The sequence below is a fragment of the Peromyscus maniculatus genome, chromosome 23 (genome assembly GCF_049852395.1).
Source record: "Peromyscus maniculatus bairdii isolate BWxNUB_F1_BW_parent chromosome 23, HU_Pman_BW_mat_3.1, whole genome shotgun sequence".
NCBI classification, from domain to species: domain Eukaryota; kingdom Metazoa; phylum Chordata; class Mammalia; order Rodentia; family Cricetidae; genus Peromyscus; species Peromyscus maniculatus.
Genome location: NC_134874.1, coordinates 61,831,321 through 61,858,413, shown reverse-complemented (window position 1 = coordinate 61,858,413; position 27,093 = coordinate 61,831,321). Strand labels below are relative to the sequence as shown.

The window sequence follows — 27,093 nt, the reverse complement described above, 5'->3', positions numbered from 1 at the left end:
TTTCCTTGAGAAAAGAGCAGGCCCCAAGGGATAGCAACTAAACATGGGATAACGAGATTCAATTAGAGTATATATAAATTTTGATTTTTTTCTTTTTTTTTGATGTGTAAATACTTTTGAAGAAACATTTAATTTTTTGTTTTTTGAGAATTTCATTTTATTTTTATTATTATAAATTTTTCTTTTCATTTTACATACCAACCACAGATTTCCCCGTCCTCCCTCCCCCCACCCCCGAGCCTCCTCCCAACCTACCCCTCATTCCCTCCTCCTTCAAGGCAAGGTCTCCCATGGGGAGTCAGCAGAGCCTGGTACATTCAGATGAGGCAGGTCCAAGCCCCTCTCCCTGCACTGTCTGCACAAGGTGTCCCACCATAGTCACTGAGTTCAAAAAAGCCTGCTTATGCACCAGGCATGGATCCCAATACCACTGCCTGGGGGCCCCCTAGCCAGTTCAATCTAAACAACAGTCTCGCCTATCCAGAGGGCTTAGTCAAGTCCCATGTAGGCCCCTCAGCTATTGGTCCACAGTACATGTGTTTCCTCTAGTTTGGCTAGTTGTCTCTGTACTTTTTTCCATCATGATCTCAATGTCCCTTGCTCATAGAATCCCTCTTCTCTCTCATTGATTGGACTCCTGGAGCTTGGCCTGGCCTTGGTTGTAGAAATCTACATCTGCTTCCATCAGTTACTGCATGGAGGCTCTATGGTGACAGTTAGGCTATTCACTGTTCTGATTACTGGAGTAGGACAGTTCAGGCACCCTCTTGACTATTGCTAATAGTCTAAGGTGGGCTCATCCTTGTAGATTCCTGAGAACTTCTCTAGCACCCTGTTTCTCTCTATTCCAATGATTTCTTCTTTTAGTATGTTATCTCTTTCCTTGCTCTTCCACTCTGTCCTTTTTCCAGCTCAACCCCCACCCCATTCCCTTATGTTCTCATTCTCCATTCCTTGCCCTCCATTACCCCACCTCACCCCCAGTTTGCTCATGTAGATCTCATCTATTTCTCCTTCATTGGGCTATCTATGTGTCTATCTTGGCATCTTCATTGTTAGCTAGCTTCTCTGGAGCTGTGGGTTGTAATCTGGTTAACCTTTGCTTTGCAGCTAGTATCCACTTGTAAGTGAATACATACCATGTTTATCATTCTGAGTATGGGTTATCTCGGGATAATTTTTATATACATTTTCATAAGCAATTGCATGATGCATTTCCATACATGCCTATACTGTACTTTGATCATGTTCCTCTGCACTATGTCAGTCCCCCACCATATCTTTGTGGCTGATACTGTGATTTTACACAAGCCTAGCCCTCTCCTTCCTGTGACCAGGAGAGACAAAGTAGATCCTGTTTCTTTTGTGGACCTGCCTTGTCTCATAAAAACTATATCTAGTTTAGCTTCTTTCCTTATAACACAGCAGTTCTCTAGTCACTGTGCTGAATGTGGATTCTTCCCACAGTCTCCTTATGTGCTATGCTGTTGTTCCATTTGTTACAAATGTTACTTCTGCCATTCTGACCATGAACAAAGGCTCTTTAGTGTGTTGCTGAGATGGAGGTGAAGTATGAGGGACTCTCATGAATGAATTTCACATCTATGTTCATCAAGGAAAGGAGCTCACACTTGCTCCATTTGTTGAGCCTACTTGGTGGTGGGATCAGGCTAACACTGGCACAGGGATGAGTTTGGATGTGTTCCTTTGCTTTTTCTTTCCTGAAGTATTTTCTATAATCCTGGTCTTCATTCTTCTGCAAATCTTTGAATGATTCAGGGAATCCATGAGATCTGGGCTCTGCCTTGTTTGGAGCTGTTTTTGTTGCCAATCCACACTGGTGTTTATGACTTATGTGTTTAAGTGTTTTTATTTTATTTTAACTCAATATTCACACATGTCTAGGAATTCCTTTCATATTTTATAATTTTCTGGAGTATGAATATTGTAACATCCTAAAGACCATCTGGACTGTAGTTGTATTAGTTACAACATCGAATTTTCTATGATGTTATTTTTATCTGACCTCTCTTTATTTGCATCGTGGCACATATGTGAACAGAACAGATCATTCTTTCAGGATTCTCAGGATTTTCCTTTGCATATTAAATTTACTAATACCAACTCTGATCTTTCCTATGATTTCTCATCCACTGCCTTAGGTTTGGGTTCTTCTAGTATTTTTATATCCTTGAAGAGCATCATTAGATTGTTTGGGATATCTCAATTTCATAACAGAGAATCCAAAGCTATGTCCTCCCCTTCTAAAAGTGCATTAATCTTTTTCTTTTAGCATTGTGTGGGGCTGAGATTGCCCACAAGATAAAGTGGTTGAAATTGAGCAGAACACCATGGGCAGCCACATGGATGAGGACATTCTTGAAAAGGATTTCAGGATGTTAACATCTCTAGGTTGTGGTTCCTTCGGGGAGGTGAAGCTGGCCTGCCACCTTCCCACACATACACGAGTGGCTGTGAAGGTCCTTGAGAAAAACACCAACAGTGTGGCTGACATCAGTACTGAAGTGAACATTCTTCAGTCTTTAGAACATAGGAACATCGTTCGATTTTTTGACATGATCGACACACTGACAACCACTTATCTGATTATGGAGTATGTGGCAGGAGAAGATCTGGAGAGCTGCCTCCAGGCACTGGGCTGTCTAAAGGAGGAGGAGGCTAGAGTGATTTTCCGGCAGGTGGTGTCAGCGGTTCACTTCCTCCACCAGAGACACATTGCACACCGTGATATCAAATTAGAAAACATCCTAGTCGATGCAGCAGGAAATGCAAAGCTTTGTGACTTTGGTATGGCAATTGAAATCACAGAGGGGCAGATGTTGGAGGAGATCTGTGGCTCCTTGCTCTATTGGGCCCCAGAGATCTTGGCAAGAAAGCCCTATGATGGACTGGCAGGTGATATGTGGAGCTTGGGTATCGTCCTGTATGTCCTGGTCACAGGGCACTTTCCATACATGGAAGAAACCCTTGAAGGTATGCACAGGGTCATCACCACCACAATGTGTCCCATTCCCTACCATCTGTCAAAACCCTGTTATTTCATCATTGCCCGACTACTCATGGTCCCTATCTGGTACCGATTCACAATCTGTCAGCTTGTGAAAACAGCATGGCTGGGCCCAATTCAAGAACATGCACTGCCTGCCACCAAAAAAATCCTGCCCAAGGTCGTGGAGACCATGTGCACCATCGGCTATACATGTGAGGAGATTGTTTCATCCCTAACTCACAGGCAAGAAGATAATCATGTAACAGCTACTTGCAACATTCTCAAATATCAGCTGAGTGGTGGGGACAGCCATCAGCAAGAGCAGATGCCCTGGTTAACCAACAGCCCTGCAGTTCCTGTTCGCCTCCCTCTCCCCTTGAAGAGAGCCAGTGAACCAGCATTTACAACCAGTACACATGCTGGGAAGGGTCACTTTAAGGAGGAGGGTGTGGAGGAAAGAGGCAAAAGATGTAGAAGCTACACCATGCCTCACAGATCCTCCTTCCTGGAGGTGCTGTCCTCTTCAGACAACACAGTCCCAGAAAGAGATGCTCTTATGGCTGACGTCATCAACACTGCTGCAGAGGACATTGCAGTCAACAGGAATTCTGATGACCCCCTGCCTGGCAATCTCTCCTCCCCTGAATCAGTCTTGGATGAAACACCCACAGGATTTCTGAACCTGGGCTTCTGTGAAGAAGATTCATCCCAGGAGCCAGACATTCCCAGTGACCAGCCCCAGGTGGCACCCACAACATCTGGATCCAGGCCATTCAGGGTCTGGAAGCTGGTGAGGAAGCAAATGTCCCATGCACTGAGAGCACTGTACAGCTGCTGCTGCTGTTGCTGCCTGCCCACCCCAAGGTGAGCCCTGAACCCTTGCATCAGGGGCCACAAGGAAAGAGAGGACAGTGGAGACGTATATGGAGAACAGTTGGGCCACACAGATGAATTCCTATGTTGTCTTTTCAATATGCCATTTTATATCCTTATACCCACTCAGAAGGCCCAGAATTTGATATGTAGTACATTAGATGGCAAATTCACAGCTTCCTGTTCATGTAAAGTCCTGGAAGGTTGAGGCAAAAGCAGATAGCCTAAAATGGGGACGACAGGGTGGGAAGGAAGGGAGGAGAGTTTTTCTAATGGGGTTAAAGATTCAGAATGGAGGAATCAGGAAGGGAAATATAGCACAGAAATTTATCTGTCAAAGTCACTAATAGAGGTGCTTTCATGTTTCTTTCTCCTTTGAAGTGTGGAAACTGAAATGGCCCAATAGAATTCCAGACCTGGTGAGGAGTGACTGCCACAGAAGTGAGCCAGAACTCATCTCCAGAGTGCCAGCTTCCTCCAACCCACGGCAACAGGCTCCTGCCTGCATTCATCCTCCAGCTATTGGGTCTGAGCTGCCACTTTGCATCTCTTTCAGCTTAATCCAGCTTCAGAAATGTTGTGGGACAATTGGGGTTCATAAAGCACATGGACCCCATGACTCTCTACCTTCCTAGCTTTGGTTGTGCTTTTAGGACCACTCACACTGCATGGAAAACAGCAGGGTCTACAACCAGGAAGGACTTCATACCAATCACGGCTGCTCATCATCTTGGTCACTTTAACCCTCCAACTTACTCTGTGACTGCCTTTTGGACAAAACAGCAAGACCTGTGTAAATCCTCTGGAAAATGGAGGTGGGTGAAAGGAGATAAAGAGGACTAACTGGGGAACAATTTTGTGACAGGAATAGATGACATGAGAGGTGGTATAGAATACGGAGTAGAGTCTGTCCTGAGGAACTTCCTGTCAACAAAGTAACATGAAAGAGATGTGTGTGCTGACCTGTGACAGGGGCTGTGCACAGTCTACAGCAGGAACAAACCTCCCCTGAAGTGCAGACTGGGACGGAGCTAGAAATAGCAAGCAATGAGGAGGAGAGGGCCTGCTCTGATGGTTCCTAGCATGTGTCAATGCACACAAGTAGGATGTTGACTTGGAAATAACATCCTGTTCATTCCTACAGAGCTAGGGTATAGCAGGAGAAAAGTGCAGCACTATTGGTCAGTGGAGTTCCATCCTCCTCAGCGCTGAGTAAGTCTTGTCTGTTAAAGTCTCACTAAAAGAGGCACTTTCCTTATTCTTTTGGGTTTTATTTGGGGAAAGTGAAATGCTCTACTTAAACTACAGTCTTGGTGTGGTGTAGTGCAACAGGAAGGATCCAGGCTGGAAATCTGTGTCCTGTGTGATGATATGTTAGAGCTACAGGTTCCAGTATCCATCCTCCACGTTAGGGTCTCAGCTGCCATCTTCCCCATCCTTCACCTCACTGCTGCCCCTGCACTGTTGTTGAACATCCCTGAGAGTCATGTGTAGCATCGACCCAATGAATGTCTACATCCCTCATGGTTCCTGTGGGACCAGGGTTCCACGGCATCTAAAAGGGCTGCCTCTGTCAACAGGACACACTGGCACACAGGTCTCAGGCTTCCTTCATCTTTGATTCATTCATCACCTCCAAACTGCTTTCTGACTGTCTTTCAGAATAACTGCAGGAACTGTAGATCCAATGGGAGATGGGAGAATGGAGATAAGGGGGAGGAAGAGGGGAAAGGAAGTGGAGAGGATGGAGAGGAAATGAGAGGACCGGTAGAGAGAGGGTAGAGTTTGTCCAGAGGAGCTTACCTGAAATGAGTCAGGAGAAAAGGAGATTTTCATGGGACAGGGGTCTTGAAAAGTGAGACCAGGAACAAATGTCTCAAACAGAGTGGAGTGTTACCCTGGGTTTATTTCCAGGCATGAGGAGGAAAGACCCTGCTCTGATGGTTCCTGGTATAAGTCAATGTAGTGAAGTATGAGGCTGCTTTGGAAAGGGGCTTCCATTCTGGGCTACTGAAGAAGGGTCTGGCAGAAGAGAAGGGTGGCTCCATCATGTAGTGGAGTCCTCTGCCGCTCCTGTCTGACATGTCCTTTGGCAGATCTGATGACGTCTATGTCTTTGTCTCCATAGCCTCCTTCATCCAGGATTCCCTTGCTGTCTCCCACCTCCTGATCCAAGAATCTTACATCATTTTTTCCATCTCATGGAGGGATTTATAACTGACTTTTGACCTTACATTAACATTGTTCTGCTCCAATTGGGAAGGTAAGTAGGCCTTGCCAAGCCTGATCCTGGGTTGTTTACTTTACAAGGCCATAACACTGGACTTCTCTATGACCAATGCCCACCATTGGGATCAGACTTACATGGAAACATTGATCATCATGGATCTCTTGATGACAGCCCCTGGTGCAGTGTGAAGCACTGGTTGAGGTGTAGTGTCTGAACTGTTTTCCAGGACACCTTCCAGGTAGGGAGCAGATCACTGATTTGGCAAGGGGAAATGAACTCAACAGCAAATCCAGGGTCTAATTTGTGTGAATCATGGGCCTGCAGGTAAGTTTGAGTACAGTATGTGTCTGTGTGTGGTAGAAGATGAGTCTCTGAAGCCTAGTCTGGATGTGGTAAAGAGAATCCCATTAGGTGCCCTGTGCCAGCATCCCTGACACAGAGGGAAAGTTATCACTGACTTGCTCAACTGAAGAGCAATGGGAGACTGAGAGACTGCAGAGGTTGACAAGGGAGGAACCAGCTTCTCTGCTGTAGTTGGCCTCCAGGTCCATTCTGACCATTTGATCTTGTCCTGTTAACAGAGACTGATGCATATTAAAGTCTTCAGCAAGGTCTTCCCAGCAGCTGTCAGTTAATTCTAAAACCCTGACCATCTGGTGAGTCCCATGTGCACAGAAAAAGATCAGTCATTTTCTTCAAGAAGAGAGAGAAATTTTCAGTTTGTGGGTATCACCTGGTGTCAGGCTGTGTTTCTGCTGCATGTCAGTGAAGGCAGGGTTGAGAAATGTTTGAGGATTCTGTTGAATTCTAGAAATGAGATGGGGAAATTTTCTGAATCCTCATTTTATATTTTACATTTTTTTGAGACTGGATCTCACTATATAGCCCTTACTATCCCAACACTCTCTGTGTAGAACATGCAGTCTCAATCTCACAGAGATTGACCTCCTTTCTCTGCCTCCTGATTGTTGCGATTACAGATGTGGACTGCCATGCCTGGCTTCAAGTACTGTATGTATAGCATCAATGGTAAATTCCTCAAACATTTGAGGGAAAAGAGACAAGTCTTGTGCTTCTTTCATCCTAACAGGTTCAGGGATTGAAGTGAAGGTTCTTTCATCCAGGATGGACTACAAACAGCAGCAAAGTCCAAATCTTACCTTCAGAATAGAAGTCTATGTCCACCAGTGAACAGATACCTGGAGGTGAGAACTGCTGTTATGAATTCTTCTGGGGACCCCGGTCAGTGGGCTGGAGGAGGTATACCCTAGCTGATACATCCTTGGAAACAAGGCACAGAGCATGCAAAGGCTACTCTCTAACCCTGTTTTTACAGGATACACACTGCAGTCCAGGCACAAATCCCATCACTTCAACCTGACCAACCAGGAGTGTCCAGATTGGCTACCTGGTCTAATTGATTGAGTTCTTTCCATTTGAGCCTTGAGATCACAGCTGAGGACTCAAGGTGGGTCACTGAGACAGCTGGCGCCTGTCTTGGGATGTTGGAGGCAGAGCTTTCACTTTAAGGACACCAGTGGCAGTGGCAGTACATGAACCCACATATTCTACATAGGAGCTTCCAGTTCTACTCATCTGACACCCAGATTCTGTCTGCTTGTCTGCTGACTTCCATGGCTCCTCTTGCTCATGGGTCCCACAGTGCTTTTGTTATTTGTCAAAACCACTTTGGGTTGGTTTTAGGACACTGAACTTTGTTCATACTCCCTGGTTAATGGAGAGCCCAGGGCTGGAAGGTTTCTGAAATCTGAACCAACTGGGACTCTATGCAGCCCACTCTAGACAGTGCCTGATGATAGAGATGATCAGCCCCTCCCAGGAACATTGTGGACCATTCCAGGAAGACCTCTGTAGTATTTCATGTCCTGAGTGTTCTGTTGTTCATGTTCTGATGCCTATGACCTGCGCATTTTGCTTATGAAAGAAAACAGTGATCCTTATCTTTTGGGACAAGCTTGTCACACATAACACAGTCATCCTCAGTTGTATCTGTTTTCTGAAAAATGTCTAAATTTCATTCACTCTTGAGGGTGAGAATGTTCTTTTTATCCTGTATGCTCTTCATTTACTTATTTCATCTATTTATTTCCTTATCTCTGTGCTGAGTTATTTATTCATTTATGTATTCATTGTATGTCTTTTATATCAGTATCTTGTTCAAACTCATGATCCTATCTCTTCACAACTGCCTTCCACTCCTACACCTGCCCAAACAAAATTTAAGAGATTAAAAGGGAAAGTAAGATAAATTTTAAAAAGGGGAGAGACTTCACGGTTTCCTTGTGGAAGCTGCAGTGACCAAGTGTAACAGAGGGAGTCACACTATAAACCCCTCTGTCCACATGTCTTCACTTGCTAGTGCTCGTTACAGAGTCACTGGTCTGGTTCCAGGCCTTGGGTTTCTACTATGCTAATTTTGTATTTGATACTGTCATCTGTCCTTTGCAATTGGCACATTAACTTGTTTCACTCTGTGGGTATGCAAATTTAAAACTCTGACTTCAAAATCACCAGTGCCACAGCACAAACCCACTTCTAAATAAAGTGACATAGTTGAGCTGGAGGAGAGCAGATGATGAGAACCTGAGATTGCAGAAGCAGCAGGAAAGAATTGGCTAAGGGGTGAATTTGGAGAGGATTGAGGAGAGAGAGGGAAGGAGCCACGGGGAGAGGGTTGCACAGTATGTCTAGCTTAAGTGCTGCATATTTCAAGTTCCCCTAGAGTCCCATTCACATGTCCTTCCTCTTTAAAGTGATGAGCTCTCTACATCAGGAGACACAGGGTGGTGACTTGCAGGTGTGGCCTGAGTCAGCAGAAGCTGGAGCTCTGCAGGAAGTCCAGATGGCAGTGTGCCCACTTCCTCAGCATGAAGGGTCTGTGTCCAGCACAGGAGGAGGTGAGCCAATTACCACAGGTTTCCCTCCAGAAAATTCTCATTATCAAGGTAATATGTTTCAGGGCTGGTGTTTCACAGCATCCTTGTCTGAGGGGAACTTGAGCCAATATCATTTACAAGCTACCCTTGAATGTGCAGACCCTGTGGACCAGTCTGCAGGGGAATAACTAGCAGTACTCATTAATCTGTCCACCCTTTAGGTTTCTGATCCTAGTGAAATGTTTCCCCACATGAGGGGAAGGGAGCTCCTTCCTCTCTTTCCTCTCCCTCCTACCCAGCTGTTGTATTTGCAGCCTTCATTTATCCCTGTGTCCTGACCATCAGAAAAGACACAGCCCCACTGAATGCTGGTCTAGTTTATGTGTTTGTGAAGGGGCCTCACTCTAGGGAGTTTCATCAGAACGATATTTGTCTCCTAACAGGAAAGTGACAGCAAGCTGGAGGAAAATGGGTACCACTTTGGATGGAATGCTAGGACATTGCTCCACTTTGGAAGTGAGTAGGCATTACCTAGCCTAGGGCACAGAGGTCAGAGGTGGGGTCAGCACTCTTGAAACTACTTTGTACCCAGGTCTCACTGGGTACAGTGGTCAGGCCTAGACAGCCTTGTTAACCATTTAGCTAGGGCTTTCTGCTAGGCTTTTTGCTTGCTTGTCCTGCTGGGATAATTATTTAGAGTGTTGTCAGGTGCACCTGACAGGCAGGCAGCCTCTCCATGCAGTGAAGGATGGAAACTCTGAAGAGGATGATTGTCAAGGCTCATCTCTGGGCAGCACATTGCTGAAAGCATCACTGAGACCACTAGCAGATGCTTAGTTTTTTGTTTCTTGTCTAAACTTGACTCTGGCTTATGGGATAGGAAGAATGAGGCGGATCAGGCAGGTCTGCCTCAATCCCAAGAGTAGGTGGTCACTTAACTTGTATTACAGAGGACAAGAGATCGATAGATGGATAGATAGATAGGTAGGTAGATAGACAGATAGATAGATAGATGATAAATAGATAGATAGATAGATAGATAGATAGATAGATAGATAGATAGATAGATAGATAGAAACAGCTGTGTCATGGCTACAGATGGATATTGATATAACTTGGTGTATGTGGCACATCTCTCCCCTGTGACCTTAACACCATTGAGAAGGAACACTTTGAAACGAAGATGGTGAACATCTTCTCACACCTGTATGCTGTGACATCCATTCTGTCACTGGCCAGTGACTTAGTCTCTGTTGGGCTCCAGAGACTGGGGAATGGGGATTCACACAACCTAGCAAGGGAAACCAGCCAAGAGACAATGACCTGCTTGCTCCTCAAGACAACAGCTTGTCTGTGTGTCAGTGAGTGACCACTAAGGCAGGCTTCACCCTGATGCACTTAACTGAAACCAGGGCCTGTGGAAGGGAGTCTTGGGTACTGTGGCCAGGCACAGAATCTCTCAGGAGAGACTGCAGAGGTGTGACAAGGGGGGAGCCAGCTTCTCTGCTGTAGTTGGCCTCCATCTCCATTCTGACCATCTGACCCTGGGCTGTTAGCAAACACTGATGGATATTACAGTCTTTGGCCAGATCTTCCCAGCAGGATGATGGCCAGCTTTTGCTGTCACTGACTTCTAGAACCCTGACCATCTGGTGAGTCCCAAGTGCACAGAACAAGATCAGTCAGTTTGTTCAGAAAGAGAGAGAAATTTTCATTTTGTGGGTATCACCTGGTGTCAGACTCTTTCTGCTGCATATCAATGAAGGCAGGGCTGAGAAATGGTTCAAGATTCTGTTGAATTCTAGAAATGAGATAGGAAGATTTCCTGAATCCTCATTTTATATTTTACTTTTTTTGAGACTGGATCTCACTATATAGCCCTTACTATCCCGACACTCTTTGTGTAGAACAAGCAACTCTCAACCTCACAGAGATTGACCCCTTTCTCTGTCTCCTGAGTGCTGCGATTACAGATGTGGACTGCCATGCTGGCTTCAAGTACTGTATGTATAGTATCAATGGTAAATTCCTCAAACATGTGAGGGAAAGGAGACATGATCTGTGCCTCTTTCATCCTGACAGGGTCAGGGATTGAACTGAAGGTACTGTCATCCAGGATGGATTACAAACAGCAGCAAAGTCCAAATCTACCCTTCAGAGTAGAAGTCTATGTGCACCACTGAACAGATACCTGGAGGTGAGAACTGCTGTTATGAATTCTTCTGGGGACACCGGTCAGTGGGCTGGAGGAGGTATGCACTAGCTGATACACCTTTGGAAACAAGGCACAGAGCATGCAAAGGCTACTCTCTAATTCTTTTTCACAGGATTCCCCACTGCAGTGCAGGCATAAATCCCATGACCTCAACCTGACCAATCAGGAGAGTCCAGATTGGCTACCTGGTCTGATGGATTGAGTTCTGTCCATTTGAGCCTTGAGATCACAGCTGAGGACTCAAGGTGGGTCACTGAGACAGCTGGTGCCTGTCTTGGGATGTTGAAGGCAGAGCTTTCACTTTAAGGACACAAATGGCAGTGGCAGTACATGAACCCACATATTCTAGATAGGAGCTCTCAGTTCTTCTCATCTGACACCCAGATTCTGTCTGCTTGTCTGCTGACTTCCATGGATACTCTTACTCATGGGTGCCACAGTGTTTTTGTTATTTGTCAAAACCACTTTGGGTTGGTTTTAGGACACTGAACCTTGTTCATACTCCCTGGTTAATAGAGAGCCCAGGACTGTAGGTTTCTGGATTCTGAACCAACTAGGACTCTCTACACCCCACTCTAGACAGTGTGTGATGGTAGAGGTGATCAGCCCCTCCCAAGAACATTGTGGACAATCTTAGGAAGACCACTGTCCTATTCCATGTCCTGAGTGTTCTGTTGTTCATGTTCTGACCCCTATGACCTGCACATTTTACATAGGATAGAAAACAGCGATCCTTGTCTTTTGGGACAAGCTTGTCACACATAACACAGTCATCCTCAGTTGTACCTTGTAGCAGTGGTGACTACACTACCACCACCACCCATTTACCATGTCTGAGCAAGGGACTGTGGAACAAAAAACAGAGACAAGGGACAGCAGGTCATTTACCTCAGCAGAATGTCGAATATCATTTATTGAAAGAGGCAGAAAACCTTAAATACAGGCTTACAGCACAATGGAGGAACCCCAGAGGGCAGAACATTGCTACTGAATGTTCTACATTCTTGCATCTAAGCTGTTTACACCAAATGCAGGATACACGAACAAAGAATCTCCAGTGAACATTCAGGAAAAAGGAAACCATCAGGGAGTCAGCATAGGGAGGACGTATGTTCAAGGTCAGCAAACAAGGCAACAGCTACCCAAAATGGGGGGCCAGGGCCCTACAGGTACCTGCTTTTTACTAAAAAATGAGCTTTTGACTTAGGTTGTGTGGGACGTCAGCAGGTCACCTTATCTGTCATAGAGACCCCTGCCCCAGCTACACAGGCGCTCTGACTTAGGTTGGTGAGCGCCCGCCAGGCATTACCCATCTCTGAATTCTCATTATCACACAGGATTAACCATGTGTGAGCTGCAGAGTTAATTGTTACCAAAGATCTCAAAGTGACGCTGGGCTTGTAATCTGTGTGACACAGAAAAGACCAACAGAAATCTAAACCCACCCATAGCCAGTAGGCTACAAGCTATTGAGCCATTCCCTTCCTAAACAAGCCTTACTGCAAATTGGAGTTCTTGTAAGATGGTATCCCAAAAGCAAGTGGAACTTGAGTTTATAAATTTTATAACTCTTAACACCAATCAAAATGCATATAACTGTTGAATTAAATTTATCATGCCCAATAGAAAGGAAGGTTAATTAACTGTGGTAGCTACTTTTGCTGCCAGGGTCTCCACTGTGTTAGCTATAATAACCAATTATGAAATAGCAATCCCAGAAACAGTAGTAGCAGTGGCCATCACCACTATAACAGCAACAAGGCAGCAGCGATGTCAAATTCTCTTTTGGAGCATGTGAGCACCATCTGTATCTTACTGCCATGGTCCACTAGCATGGACACAGCTCCAGGAACACAAACCACCAAGGCCCCTTGTTTTTATTCCAGCACGACTTAAGCTGGAAGCTCTACAAAAGAACAACTAAGAACCACAAAAGGAAAAACAGACAGCACACAAGGAGCAGAACTAATAGTTTCAAAATGGCTACATTCAGGCTCACAAATTTTAAGGTATCTTTAAAGGAGTCTAGATGAATTTCAGGATGCCAATAAATGTTGCACAGAGACACTCCTTAAAAGGTAGGTACTACACCAGCTTGAAGAGAATTGTGAAAATGAAAAGTCTTAGCTGGCATGGTACTGTTAACAAATGGAAGTCAGTGACCTTCAGGGTTATCCTTAATCTCCAAGGTGTCTGGGTGACATGTTCTCAAACATACTTGAAAAAGCAGTTACCATACATTACCTTCTGGAGAATCCAACCACATGGCTACAGTTCCTTGGCTTACATTAATGCTTGCCAAGGCTGGCTGTATTGGGCTCTCAATCCCCATTGGAATCAGAAGGGGAGAGTACTTCACGAAGGCCTAATTAGGTCTCTGCCATTTTGGGATTCAGCAGCAGCCACAGGGCACACACAGTGCTCTGAAACCCAAAGAGGAACTTCATCATTCTGTGGAAAGACACAAACACATCCCCAGGCCCACACCAACACCAGATTGGGCCCCCTCAAGTGCTAGTAGAAAGATCCTTCCATCGCATCAGAGGATGATTTGTAATAGGAACCTTCCAGTGCTTATCTGCAGCAGATGCTCCAGCAGAATCCACTGATAAAAATTTAAAATATATAAAACAAGGGAAAGAATAGAATGTGAAGTGGAGTGATGAGTTCCCAGCTCTCCCTTTTTACTTTAGCAAAATATGTTTTTAAGGTATGATGGCAGGGTTTTACTGTAGCCTGTCCTTGAGGATTATAAGGATTATTATTTGTAGCTAGAGTTTTCCTGCCTTGCCCACAGTCAGGACAAATCTTTGTCACCCACCAGTCCCACAGCCACTCATACCCAACCAATTAAACACAGAGACTTATTTTGCTTACAAACTGTATGGCTGTGGCAGGCTTTTTGCTAACTGTTCTTATGTCTTAAATTAACCCATTTCTACAAATCTATACCTTGCCATGTGGCTTGTGGCTTACCAGCATCTTTACATGCTGCTTGTGCTGGCGGTGGCTGGCAGTGAGTCCTTCTGCCTTCCTGTTCTTTTATTTCACTTCTCTGTTAGTCCTGCCTATACTTCCTGCCTAGCCACGGCCAATCAGGTTTTATTTATTGACCAATCAGAGCAACTTGACATACAAACAATCCCACAGCACAGCCAAGTGAAGACCATCTCAGACACGTGCACTCGAGCCCATGGACCTAATCATCCTCTTTGTGGACCTGCTGGGTAAAGCCACAAGGAACCCGAGAACGGGATCCCACAGGACTAGTCTTATTAACAATAGAAAAATCTTGGCACAATTTTGAAAATCCCGTACTGCTGTAGGTGGGACCATTATCAGTCTTTATGTATTTTGGCACTCCCATATAAGCAAAAGCATGAAGACAATAATTTTTTATATCTTTAACCTTTTTACCTGAAAGGGCAGAGGCAAAAATTGGAGAGGAATATTTATCAATAGACACATGGACATATTGTAATTTTCCAAAGGAAGGCACATGTGTGACATCCATCTGCCACACCTGATTACATAAAAGTCCTCTGGGATTAACTCCCAAATGAGGAACAGGTAAAAATTCAACACAAAGAGGATATGATTTAACTATCTGGATGGCTTGTTTCCGGGTTATGCCTGTGTGATGACAAAGAGATCCAGCATTAAGATGATAATGTTGATGTAACTGAGTAGCCTTTTCAAAGGCAGAACAAATTAATGTGACAGCCAAATGAGTAATGACATTAGCCCTCTGATTACCTTATGTAGGCTGTTGTTTTTAAAGGCATAATGGCATGTATCACATATGCTATCAGTATAAATATTTACACAATCATTAGAAAACATCTGTAAAGCAAGCAACAGTGCTTGTACCTCCGTCATCTGGGCGGAAGTGTCCTGGACTTTTATTCTTTTTACTATGTTACCAGAGACCACCACAGCAAAACCAAGGGAAGTGTCATCAGTAAATATCATATGGGCCTGAGGAACAGGAGTCATCTGTACTGTCTTGGGAAATATAACAGGATGCAATTTTAAAAATTGACACACATCATTGGAGCATGTCAATATGGCCCAATCATAATCATTAGCTTGTAACCATGTTATTTGAGACTGGGTGTATGGGGTCACCACAATATCTGGCTCCTTACAAACAGTTTGAACACTTACCTTGATTTTCTTAAATATAATCTGAGCAACAGCCTGAGGATAAGGAGAAATGGTTTTCACTGGAGAAGCTGGGGAATGTACCCATAGAATAGGACCTGTTTGTCAAAACTCTCTAGTAGGTGAATGAGAAAAACAAAATATCTGTGACCTAAATAATGATAGGAAAAGGATACTGGTAGCTTTTGGGGGGCTCTTTGTAAATTAGTCAGTCTATGAACCTCTTGTAATTTAGAAAAGGCATCAAAAACAAATTTTTTATCTTTAACAGCCAATAAAATATCATCCATATAAATTAATCACAATTAAATATCAATGTTTAGGAATTGCCACAGGGGCAGGCAACACAGGCAAACCAGTCTGTGTTGCTTCCATGAGAAGCATGTTTTTATTTACAGTTCAAAGATCTTGTAATAGTCTCTATTTTTTTTCACTTTTTGTAGAGGCCAGTTGGGATCTCAGGATTCTTGTGAAATTGTAGATATATCCAGCACCAGAATCTAATAATGTTTTTATCTCAATTCCATATAATTTTATTTTTAATTTAGGCTGTTTATCATTGATAGATGTTTGTCAAAATACCTTTTTTTGTACTTTTAAAGCCTCTAGTATTACGTATAGGCACCATTTTGTATTTAAAACATGAAAGCAATAATAGTTGAGCAATTTTGTCATCAGCTTTTATTTTTATGGACCTTTTTACATATGTCAATTATAAAAGCATTAAATACAATCTTAATAGGATTTGAAGAGGTGATGTTAGGTAATACTCTTAGAGTATTTTTATAAAATCTTAAAAACAGGATACTTTCTTATAGATTTTAAGTAACACATTGGTATAAATAACCAATTATTAACAATGTGGACCAAACAATTTACCTGTATTTTATTTACTAGAAAAATAATTTTGTAAACTCTTTATTAGTAAGAGATTATTTTTATGGGTTTATCTTAGCAAGAACATTATTTAGTAAATAAACAACCCAATTCATTTTAGGTGTTATTATTTTTACAGAATTTTTTAAAATTTCTAGAAAGCAACTTAAAGAACAGAGTCAAATTTTTAGTAATAGTCAACAGACAAGAGCATACCTAATATACAGTTTAAAATTATGAATTCTGTTTTTTAGTTTATCTACCATAAGAATCAAACATTCATCCAAACATTTATTAAGACAATCAAAAGAACAGAACATCCTTTATACAATGAATGGAAATTCAACAACACTGACTTACCATTTCATGTCCTGACCAAAACCATTTTTTTTTTTTACCAGAAGTTGGGCTGGTTTGAACTTTTAGCACCTGTCCCTCTTCGGGCCTCTACTTGTTTGTCTGCCCATGAGTGCCTTTCCCTCATGGGCCTCACCACCACACATGTCTTTGTCCACTGCACAGGCCTGCACATGCGTACTCCCATTTAAACTTCCCCTACTCCCATGAATAATAATGAGTTATTCCCACTATAAAGATAAAACAGAAAAACATTTTCAGCAGAGGGATCCTAAATATTGAATTATTCCCACTATGAGGGAAAAAAAACATTTAAAGCAAAGTTAAGCAAACAGACAACAAAACTTCTAACCTCTGGACTCTTTTGTTTGTTCAGCCAGCATAAGTGAGGCCCACCTGCCGACTCTTTTGAATTCAGATGTTGCAGTTCTGCACTGGAAGGCAGAAAGAGCTCAGAGTTTTGGCTTATCCTGAAGTTTTTTTTTTAATTGGAAAGAGCCCTTTCTTCCTCCATTACCTTTGGGAAGAGGCTTTTCTCTTTCTTTCATCCTTTCTCTACAGGGCCTCACAATCTTTAGGCGTAGTTTCAAAAATTTCCCCCTTTTTACACAGAAAATCCTTTTTTTTTAATTAAAAATTTCTCCCTTTTCTATTGGAAAATACCCTTCCCTTCCCTCTTCTCTATTGAGAAGATTTAAAATTTTTAACTGTCCTGTCTTTACTGGTGGTGCCCTATTGCACCCATGAAAATTTACCCTTACCTTCTCTTTTCTTTAAAATGCTGGCCAACCTCACTTTCAGGTGTCCATCTGTGACATCCCTTCTTTCTCGGATCTTGGTGGAACCTCCATTTGTAGCAGTAACGCCTGCACTACCACCACCTGTTCACCATGTCCTAGTGAGGGGCTGTGGATCAAAAAACAGAGGTGAGAGACAGCAGGTCATTTGCCTCAGCAGAATGCAAAATGCCATTTATTCAAAGAGGGAGGAGACCTTAAATACAGGCTTACAGAACAATGGAGGAACCCTGGAGGGCAAAGTTCACTACCCAATGTTCTACATTCTTGGATCTAAGCTGTTTACACAAATGCAGGATACACAAACAAAGAACCTCTGGTGAGCATTCAGGAAGAAGGAAACTGGCAGGGAATCAGCATAGGGAGGACTTCTGGTCAAGGTCAACAAACAAGACATGAGCTGTATCTGTTTTCTGAAAAATGTCTAAATTTCATTCACTCTTGAGGAGGAGAATGTGCTTTTTACCCTGTATGCTCTTCATTTATTTATTTCATCTATTTATTTACTTATCTCTCTACTGAGTTATTTACTCGTTTATGTATTCATTCTATGCCTTTTATATCAGTATCTTGATCACATTCACGATCCCATCTCTTCACACCTGTCCTCTACACTAACACCTGCCCAAATAAAACAAAATTTAAAAATAAAAAGGGAAAGTAAGATAAATTTTAAAAAGGAGAGACTTCACAGTTTCCTTGTGGAAGCTGCAGTGATCGAGTGTGACAGAGTGAGTCACAGTCTTTACTTGTTAGTGTTCATGGCAGAGTCACTGGTCTGGTTCCAGGGCTCGGGTATCTACTACACTACATATGCATTTGATACTGTCATCTGGACTTTGCAAATGGCACATAAACTTGTTTCACTGTATGGACATGCAAATTTAAAACTCTGACTTCAAAATCACCAGTGCCACAGTACAAATCCACTTCTAAATAAAGTGACATAGTTGAGCTGGAGCTGGAGAGCAAAAGATGAGAACCAGAGATTTTAGAAGCATCAGAAAAGAATTGGCTAAGGAGGAATTTGGAGAGGATGGAAGAGAAGAGGGGAGGAGCCATGGAGAGAGGGATGCACCATGGCTTTGGCTTAAGTGCTGAATATTTCAAGGTCCCCTAAAGTCCCTTCACATGTCCGTCCTCTTTAAAGTGATGAACTCTCTACATCAGGAGACACAAGGTGGTAACTTTCAGGTGTGGCCTGAGACATCAGAAGTAGGAGCTCTGCAGGAAGTCCAGATGGCAGTGTGCCCACTTCCCCAGCATGAAGGGTCTGTGTCCAGCACAGGAGGAGGTAAGCCAGCTACCACAGGTTAATCTCCAGGAAACACTAGTTATCAAGGATCCAGGGCTGGTGTTTCACAGCATCCTTGTCTGAGGGGGAATTGAGCCAATATCATGTACAAGCTACCCTTGAACATGCAGACCCTGTGGACTAGTCTGCAGGGGAATAACTAGCAGTACTCATTAATCTGTCCACTCTTTAGGTTTCTGGTCTTAGTGAAATGTTTCCCCACATGAGGGAAAGCAACCTCCTTCCTCTCCTTCCTTGTCCTCCTTCCCTGCTGTTGTGTTTGCAGCCTTCATTTATCCCTGTGTCCTGACCATCAGAAAAGACACAGTTCCACTGCATGCTGGTCTAGTTTATGTGTTTGTGAAGGGGCCTCACTCTAGGGAGTTTCATCAGAACCATATTTGTCTTCTAACAGGAAAGTGACAGCAAGCTGCAAGAAAATGGGTACCACTTTGGATGGAATGCTGGGACATTGCTCCACTTTGGAAGTGAGTAGGCTTTACCTAGCCAAGGGCACAGTGATCAGAGGTGTGGTCAGCACTCTTAAAACTACTTTGTAATCAGGTCCCACTGGGTACAGTGGTCAGGCCTAGATAGCCTTGTTGATCATAGAGCTATGGCTTTCAGCTAGGATGACTGCTTGCTTGTCCTGCTGGGATAATTGTCCACAGTGTTATCAGGTGCACCTGACATGCAGACAGGGTCTCCATGCAGTAAAGGATGGCCACTCTGATGGGGATGCATGTCAACGCTCATCTCTGGGAAGCACATGGCCTAAAGCATCACTGAGACCACTATAAAACAGCCTGTAGCAGGTGCTAAGTTTTTGGTTTCTTGTCTAAATTTGACTCTGGATTAGAGGTTAGGAAGAATGAGTCTAACCAGGCAGGCCTCCCTCAATTCCAAGAGGAGGTGGTCACTTAGCTTGTATTACAGAGGACAAGAGATAGATGGATGGATAGATAGATAGATAGATAGATAGATAGATAGATAGATAGATAGATAGATAGATAGATAGAAACAGTTGATGCATGGCTACAGAGGGATATTGAGATAACTTGGTGTAGGTGGCACATCTCTCCCCTCTGACCCTAACACCATTGAGAAGTAACACTTTGAAACAAAGATGGTGAACATCTTCTCACACCTGTATGCTGTGACATCCATTCTGTCACTGGCCAGTGACTTAGTCTCTGTTGGGCTCCAGAGACTGGGGAATGGGGATTCATACAACCTAGCAAGGGAAAGCAGCCAAGAGACAATGACCCCCTTGCTCTTCAAGACAACAGCTTGTCTGTGTGTCAGTGAGTGACCACTAAGGCAGGCTTCACCCTGATGCACTTAACTGAAACCAGGGCCTGTGGAAGGGAGTCTTGGGTACTGTGGCCAGGCATAGAATCTCTCAGGAGACAGCACATGCAGAACAGAACTCCATGCCCTTGTAATGATGGTCTCTAAGAATGTGATCCTTAAGAATCAGAGTTGATGTCTAAGAAGCCAGGTGAGTTTAATGTAAACTTTTTACATCACTGGTCACTGCAGGGAGCATGTTGTGGCCTTTAGATAGTTACATGAGAGAAGTCACCTTATGATCAGGATCACACAATTAACACCCTCCTTTCCCCCCTGCTTGCCTCCTGGAGGCAGCAGGAACAGGTGCAGACAATATATTCTTTTTGTACCTAGATCTTTTCACATGCTACCACAAAGCTGATCAGTAATACTCACTTCCAAGTGGAATAAAGAGAGTCCAAGTGATGCTGGGTAGCTTGCTCTTTTGGACAGTGGCTGACTGGTTGGGACTGTTTAAATTCCTCCCAGGTCATTGACAAAGATAGGATGACTAGTGTGGTAAGAGATTGGGTCTCTTGTAGTCTCAGAGGCCAACTCCAGAAATCTCATTGACATCCTTTCTTTCCTCAGATCTGCAGGTTCTGCTGGATATGTTCAGACAAACGTCATCTTCACCATATGTGCATCCTGTCTCATCCAGGCAAGTGTTCAATGAGCTGGGTATAGAAAGCACAGCGTCTAGAAACAGACATGTTGGTGAAACTGCGTTTCCTTCTTGATCCTAGAGCCTGTATATTTGACAGTAGCAGAACAGCTAGGACAAACCAATCCCTGCAATCAGGGCTTCTCAAGGAGACCCCACTGAGTTCTCCCTCAGGAAGTCACATGGGAAGAAAAAAGTCATTATTCCTGCCTCATTAGGTCCTGAATTCCATCAAAAATAAATCGGTTATTATCTGAAAGGCCACAGGTCTAGGATGGTGAATATATCTTTCTGCCAGCCTCATCCAATATCTAATATAAGCTTTTTCTTTTAGGTGCCTGGCCATATCCTGAATTCTGGACCCTGAGAACTCCTGACCTGAGTATGTGCACACTGAGGAAAAAGAGCGCCTCTCCCCTCTCCTTCCTAGCAGACTAGCATGCCATTGTCTGAGCTCCAGAGGAACTCAGAGGCTCCACACAGCAACTGTAGGACATTCTGTGGAGAAAGACGACATGGTTTTTCTGCCACCATCCAACTACAGACAACCACCCCAAATTACCAACAAGATCTGGGGAATCTACAAAAGCATCCTCTTGTGGAAGCCTCCCAGTGGGCACTTACTGTTGAATCCTGCCCAACTTAGACGCCTTTGCATTTTGACGGTTCAGAAAGTCACCTATATATCTCTGTCTTCACAGATAACAAGGAAAACCTGCCTGAGCAGGTGAGAAATATCTCAGAAGAGCTTGGGAATTAAATGTCCTTCTCTTTCTGAATTCAAGAGTGGATCTCCAGAGAAGGGCAGTACCCATAGACAACCTGTCCCAGGCCTCCACTAATATGAAGAGGCAGAAATTGAGGTCATACATTTGGCCCATTTCTCACTGGTTTAGACAGAAACAATTTATAAAGAAATACTGAAGTATTTCATTAGAATTCCAACATAATTTCTATAAATTGGCATTCAGAATGCTTTGACCCTTGGAGGAGAGAAATCCAAGCAATATGAGCTCTCAGCTTCTACCAGTAGTTATTCTAAAGGTGGTAGATGTTTGCACTTCATCTATAGACTCAGCAAAATCCAGTCAGATGCTCAAACACAAGATGTAACAACCAACAGTTCCTAAACCTGGAAGACATGGCAGAGGACAGGAAAGATCCCTCCAGACCCCAATATTCATCTTCCAGGACTTCCCACAAAGCCTAAGAGATCCATAAACACCTATATGGAAGTAATGGAGACTGGATATGTGGAACAGAACAGAAAGCTCAGAAACAGACCCATCAAAATCCTGGCAGCTCATTTTTTTCATAGTCACCCATGGAAATCAAAGAGAGAATGGTTTGTCCACAATTGACTGCAGAAGAAGATTTAAAAACAAGCAATAAGGAACCAATTGTAAAACTGAACACAGTCACTATTTTAATTGTCCTCAAATACAAACACTATAATGCTCACATAAAGTTATAGAAGAGGACTACTAAGTCCCTGCCTTATGGAACAGAAGATCAGAAATAAGCCGGAGAAGATGAACTGTGGACTTGGGAGCCTTGATTCCACCAGCAATGAAAATACAGAAGCATGGCAGGAGCAGGACACTCCCCTAGGACATCTAGAGAGAACCTGGCCCATGACACACTCTGGCAGACAACAAATCCCTGACAGTGAATGTTGTGTTGCTAAGAGGAGGTGGAGGTGTAGTGTGTGCTGTGTGGTGTGAGGAGGGCTGAAACCTATCCCATTGTGTGGGATGGAGATGGCCTGTCCAGCTAATCTGATAGCAACACTGTATTGATGGTCCAGTCAGCTGGGGAAAGAAGCAGGGCTGACAGCTAGATACTCACATGTGATACCCATGCCCCTCCCCTTGTTAACAACTTACATACAGGGTCAGTGTAAGGACATGAAGGACGCCCCTCACCCACACTCACCACATAGGTCTCTAGGTATTAGGACTAGATATTCAACTCCTTTCTGCTCTCCCTCACACAATGCTGGATTCTAGTCCAGGCTAGACATGCCTCCAACCACAATGTACTAGGACATGGGGAAATGTATCAGGCCCTGTTGGACACTTGACCTCCTGACAAGGACACACAGTTACTGCTAGTTTCAAACACTCCTGGATTCTTCCTGCACTGACGTACAACCCTAGGTATAAAGCAGCGCTGGACACTACAGCCTTGCCACCTCATTTGAACTACCAGTTGTCAGACTAGATAAACAACCCCGAAATCACACACGTACACACACACACACACACACACACACACACATACACACACCCTTTAATACACTTCTAAGTATAAGGCCATGCATGACTTCCCACCAAACTACACATTGACTGCTAGGTATCAGGCATTGCTAAACAAACCCGCACACATACCTCTCATGTATTTCTAGGTCTGGATCCAGAATGTAACCCACACAATTCTTTATTAACAGCTACTTATCATGCCATACAGGACACTCTCTTGCCACTGTACCCAAATACTCTGCTAGTATTGGTACCCAGTTGACACCCTAATATCACTGAAATTCCACATACACTTCTAGGGTTCACGCCCTCTTGAATATCACACCCAAACTCTACAATCTACAATATTAGCATCAGGGCCCAAAGGATATCATATTTCATCAACCCATATATCCCTGTTGGATATCAGACTGCTGAGTGTTCCAAACTCCATGGCAACTCCTACCAGGCTAGCTGAAGACCCTGGAATGCACACATCACCCTGCAGCTGCCTCACATGCACTGCTAGGTGTCAGGCTCTGCTGCACCCTTAGTGCCTCACACACACTCTGAAGTATCAAGCACACTCGGACCTCACATTGCACACTGCCAACGTACTTCAAAATGTAATCAAACCTTGACAGACACCAGCTCAGCCATGAGCTGACACACACTCAGTAGGGTTTGTGCAGAGCTTGACACCCCGTTCTTCCACTGTTCCCCTCTGATATACAGTTATCATCAAACACACTGGACACACCACCACCCCTGTGACCACACATCCACTCTAGGTACCAGGTCTAGTTTGACCTCATACCCCACATTAATCGACAGCCATCAGATCATGCTGGGAACATTCCCCCTGTCAGGTCTTGCACAATACCTAGCAATTAGCATTGACGGACCCCCTCCTTCTGCTGAAGACACATCCACACTGCTAGGCATCAGCTTCTACTGGACTTCTTCCTATGCTATACCATGTGCTGGGTCTCAGGCTCTACTGCTAGTTACTGGGCCATGCTGGACATTAACCCCTGTCTAAACCACAGTGCATATAAAGTGCTGTGTGTCAGGTTCACTTGAACACCAAGCTCCATCACGCATGGCATGCTAGGTATCAGACAGTGTTGACACACACCCTTACCCCCAATATACACTACTGGCCCCGTGAACATTGGAATTTTAAATGCTCTTCTAGACACCTCCATCACTGACATATCAATTTTCTTGCTAACATGCTCCTACTACCACTCTGTGCAGATTTCAGTCATGTGTATTGAAGTATATTGTATGCATATACAATAATTGGCTTCAAGTCTTATCCAAAATAGCACCATTCTGCTGACAATATATACTACTAGACAGGGGCATGGGTCTAAGCACAGCTGAAAATTAGCAGGGCTATTCTGGCAGCAGGATGGGTGAAGGAAGAGAAACTTATTAGATGAGGCCTGTTATCCTGCACAATATCCGGGTTAGGACTGGGGAGTCCTGAGGATGTGATACACAGTAGGGCATCCAGGCCTCAGGCAGGTGTGCAGCAAAAGCTGAAACCAAGCAGTGTGTTTCAGGCTATAGTGGCAGGGGTAGGAGTGTCCAGCCACATGATAACTAGTTGTACATGGGTGGGTTTGGCAGCAGGACTAGGGGGCAGTAGCTAGCAAGGCCTGTTGTGTGGGCAGCCCCTGATAGTGGGATGAGTCTCTGTGGGAGAAGAGGGGGATTCTCTGCAGTGTGTCTTATGAACACAATGGTGTATATTGGGTGGCAGCAGTTGGGAGCTGTCTTGATCCATTAGGACATGACACCTAGCAGTCTATGTAGGAAACCAGGGGGGTTTGTAGCCTTGTCTATTGAACAGTAATATATGTGGAACAGTGCTAAAGATGATGATGTTATAAGGAAAAGTGTGTGTGTGTGTGTGTGTGTGTGTGTGTGTGTGTGTGTGTGTGTGTGTGCATGCACACGTATGTTTGAACTTGTGGTGAGTGGTTAGAGAGTGTGCTGCATTGTCATGGAGATAGCTGTCTTAGAGAAAATGAGTCAGTGGCAAGGGAAATAGAACTCCAGTGTCAATATATTATTAATGAAGTTGATCAGAGGAAGTGTCTTCAAGACATGGACTTGAGAGATTTGGAAGAGTAAGGGTAGAAAACAAGAAATGTGTGGCTTGACGAATACAGGCCTCAGGGAAGAATTTGACTTTATTTTTACTGTACCAAGAAGTCAAGTTTTCTCTTTGCCAACAACACTAGGTATCATCGTCTCTAAGGTGTACCCACACTTAAAACCCACCCCCACGTTGCTAGGTGTCAGCTTCTACACTGAAAAATGTCTTCTACAGCAGGTGCCAAACACACATGCCTAGGCATGAGGTCCAGTATGTCAACTGTCCATTAAAGAAAATGCTCCTCTCATACAGTTGGGTAGCTTGTCCTCCACAAGATCAACAATGCAATGGCTAAATCCCCATGCACAGGGCTGGGTATCTGGTGTTTCTAAGAATCCCCTTACCTACAGCAGCAGAAGCCATAAACAGATGCCCACATACTATGACACAAGTGTCAGGGGCCAATATTTATATCTTCCCATAGAACCACATATACATACATGGTTAGGTCACATTCCTGATAGGAATTGCCTCAGCTACATCAGTGCAACACACCCAGAACTAGGCATCAGATCCTGCTGGGCACCTCTTCCCCTACATCCAAAGGACCACACAGTTACACAGCGAGTTTTCTAGTACTGGTACCCCTCCCCCATAGTCAAATGCCTTGTACACAGCCACACACTCACAAACACACTCAGGCACACATGCTTGTCGATTCCATGCACGTGCTCATGCACTCTCATCTAGCTGTCATGTCAACAAGGTCTCCCCCATTCACCCAAAGCCCTATTTACACACAGCTGTCAAAGTGCTGCCCTTCTGAGTGTCCATCCCCTGCAGCCAAACACATACACAGAGACAGACAGAGAGACAGAGATAAAGAGACAGACAGAGAAACACAAAGTCCGAGGTCAGGTCCTGCTGTTCCCACTCCATAACAGACAAAGCTGTCTACTCAGGGCTAGGTGTCAGGCCCTGATACCTTCCTCTTTTTCTATATTCATAGTGCAATATTCTTACACAGCTAGTTTACCAATATGCACCCCTCCCCTATAACCAAATGCTAGGTACACACTCACACACTCAGAAACACACTCAGGGATGCATGCTCCTATAAATGCCTTCACGAATTCAATACACTCTCAGTTAGCTATCAGGTCCTAGAAGATAGCCAACACATACCACATATACTTCTAGGTGTTAAGTCCTGTGAGGTAGAGGTATCAGCCACAAAAAATTAACCCCAAATACACCTCTAGGTGTTAGGTCCTGTGAGGTGTCCCACAAAGATCCAAAACCCTATTTACACACAGCCAACAAGGTGCTTATGCTGCTAGGTGTCCATTACCTACAGCCAATCTCTGTCTCTGTCTCTGTCTCTGTCTCTCTCTCTCCTCTCTCCATCTTTCTCTTTCCTGTTTCCCCCTCCATCTCCATCCCTCTGTCGCACACATACACATGTATATATGTACATCTAAGCCCCTGTACTGTTAGGTATACATTTGCCTAGAGCCAAAGACTCCCAATACATGCGATTTGACTGGACTTTCAGGATTATTGTCTCCAGTATAGGCAAAGCCAACCCCTCATCAACACACAATACACACACACACACACACACACACACACACACACACACACACACACACACACACTAGTGCATTTACTTGGCACGATCTGTTGGATTTACAGCTTCCTTAGAGCCAAAGCATCTAAACAGGGCCAGGTGTCAGCCTGTGTTAGGTCTACTCTTCCCTACAGCCAATATTCCTCTTATGCAGCTAGGTATCATGACATCCTAGAGATCCACTGCGATACAGTAAAGTCCCATGCACAGGGTTAAGTGTCACATCCTGCTAGGAGCCCCGGACCTGGCAAACACCCAGGCACAGCTTTCATATTCACATAAGGCAAGTGTCAGGTCAGGTATTTGTCTCTAGCCTTACAACCAAAGTTCCACATACACAAACATGGTTAGCTTTTAGGATCTGCTAGGTACCTTCTTCCCCACAGCAACACACCAGGTTAACA

General features: G+C 44.1%; 1 protein-coding gene across 1 annotated transcript in view; it reads left to right on the top strand.

Moving 5' to 3' along the window:
- The window catches only part of LOC107400179 (putative sperm motility kinase W), a 165,253-nt gene that overhangs the window by 2,748 nt on the left and 135,412 nt on the right, over nt 1-27,093 (top strand). The window contains exons 2-12 of the mRNA XM_076560884.1: nt 2,294-3,874; nt 4,265-4,698; nt 5,028-5,095; nt 6,012-6,146; nt 6,340-6,437; nt 7,094-7,142; nt 7,238-7,318; nt 7,450-7,581; nt 8,888-9,031; nt 9,454-9,526; nt 20,637-20,706. Coding sequence (XP_076416999.1) covers nt 2,352-3,874; nt 4,265-4,289 — 1,548 coding nt within the window. The 5' untranslated portion in view covers nt 2,294-2,351 and the 3' untranslated portion in view covers nt 4,290-4,698; nt 5,028-5,095; nt 6,012-6,146; ... (5 more) ...; nt 9,454-9,526; nt 20,637-20,706. The remainder of the gene's footprint in view (nt 1-2,293; nt 3,875-4,264; nt 4,699-5,027; nt 5,096-6,011; nt 6,147-6,339; nt 6,438-7,093; nt 7,143-7,237; nt 7,319-7,449; nt 7,582-8,887; nt 9,032-9,453; nt 9,527-20,636; nt 20,707-27,093) is intronic.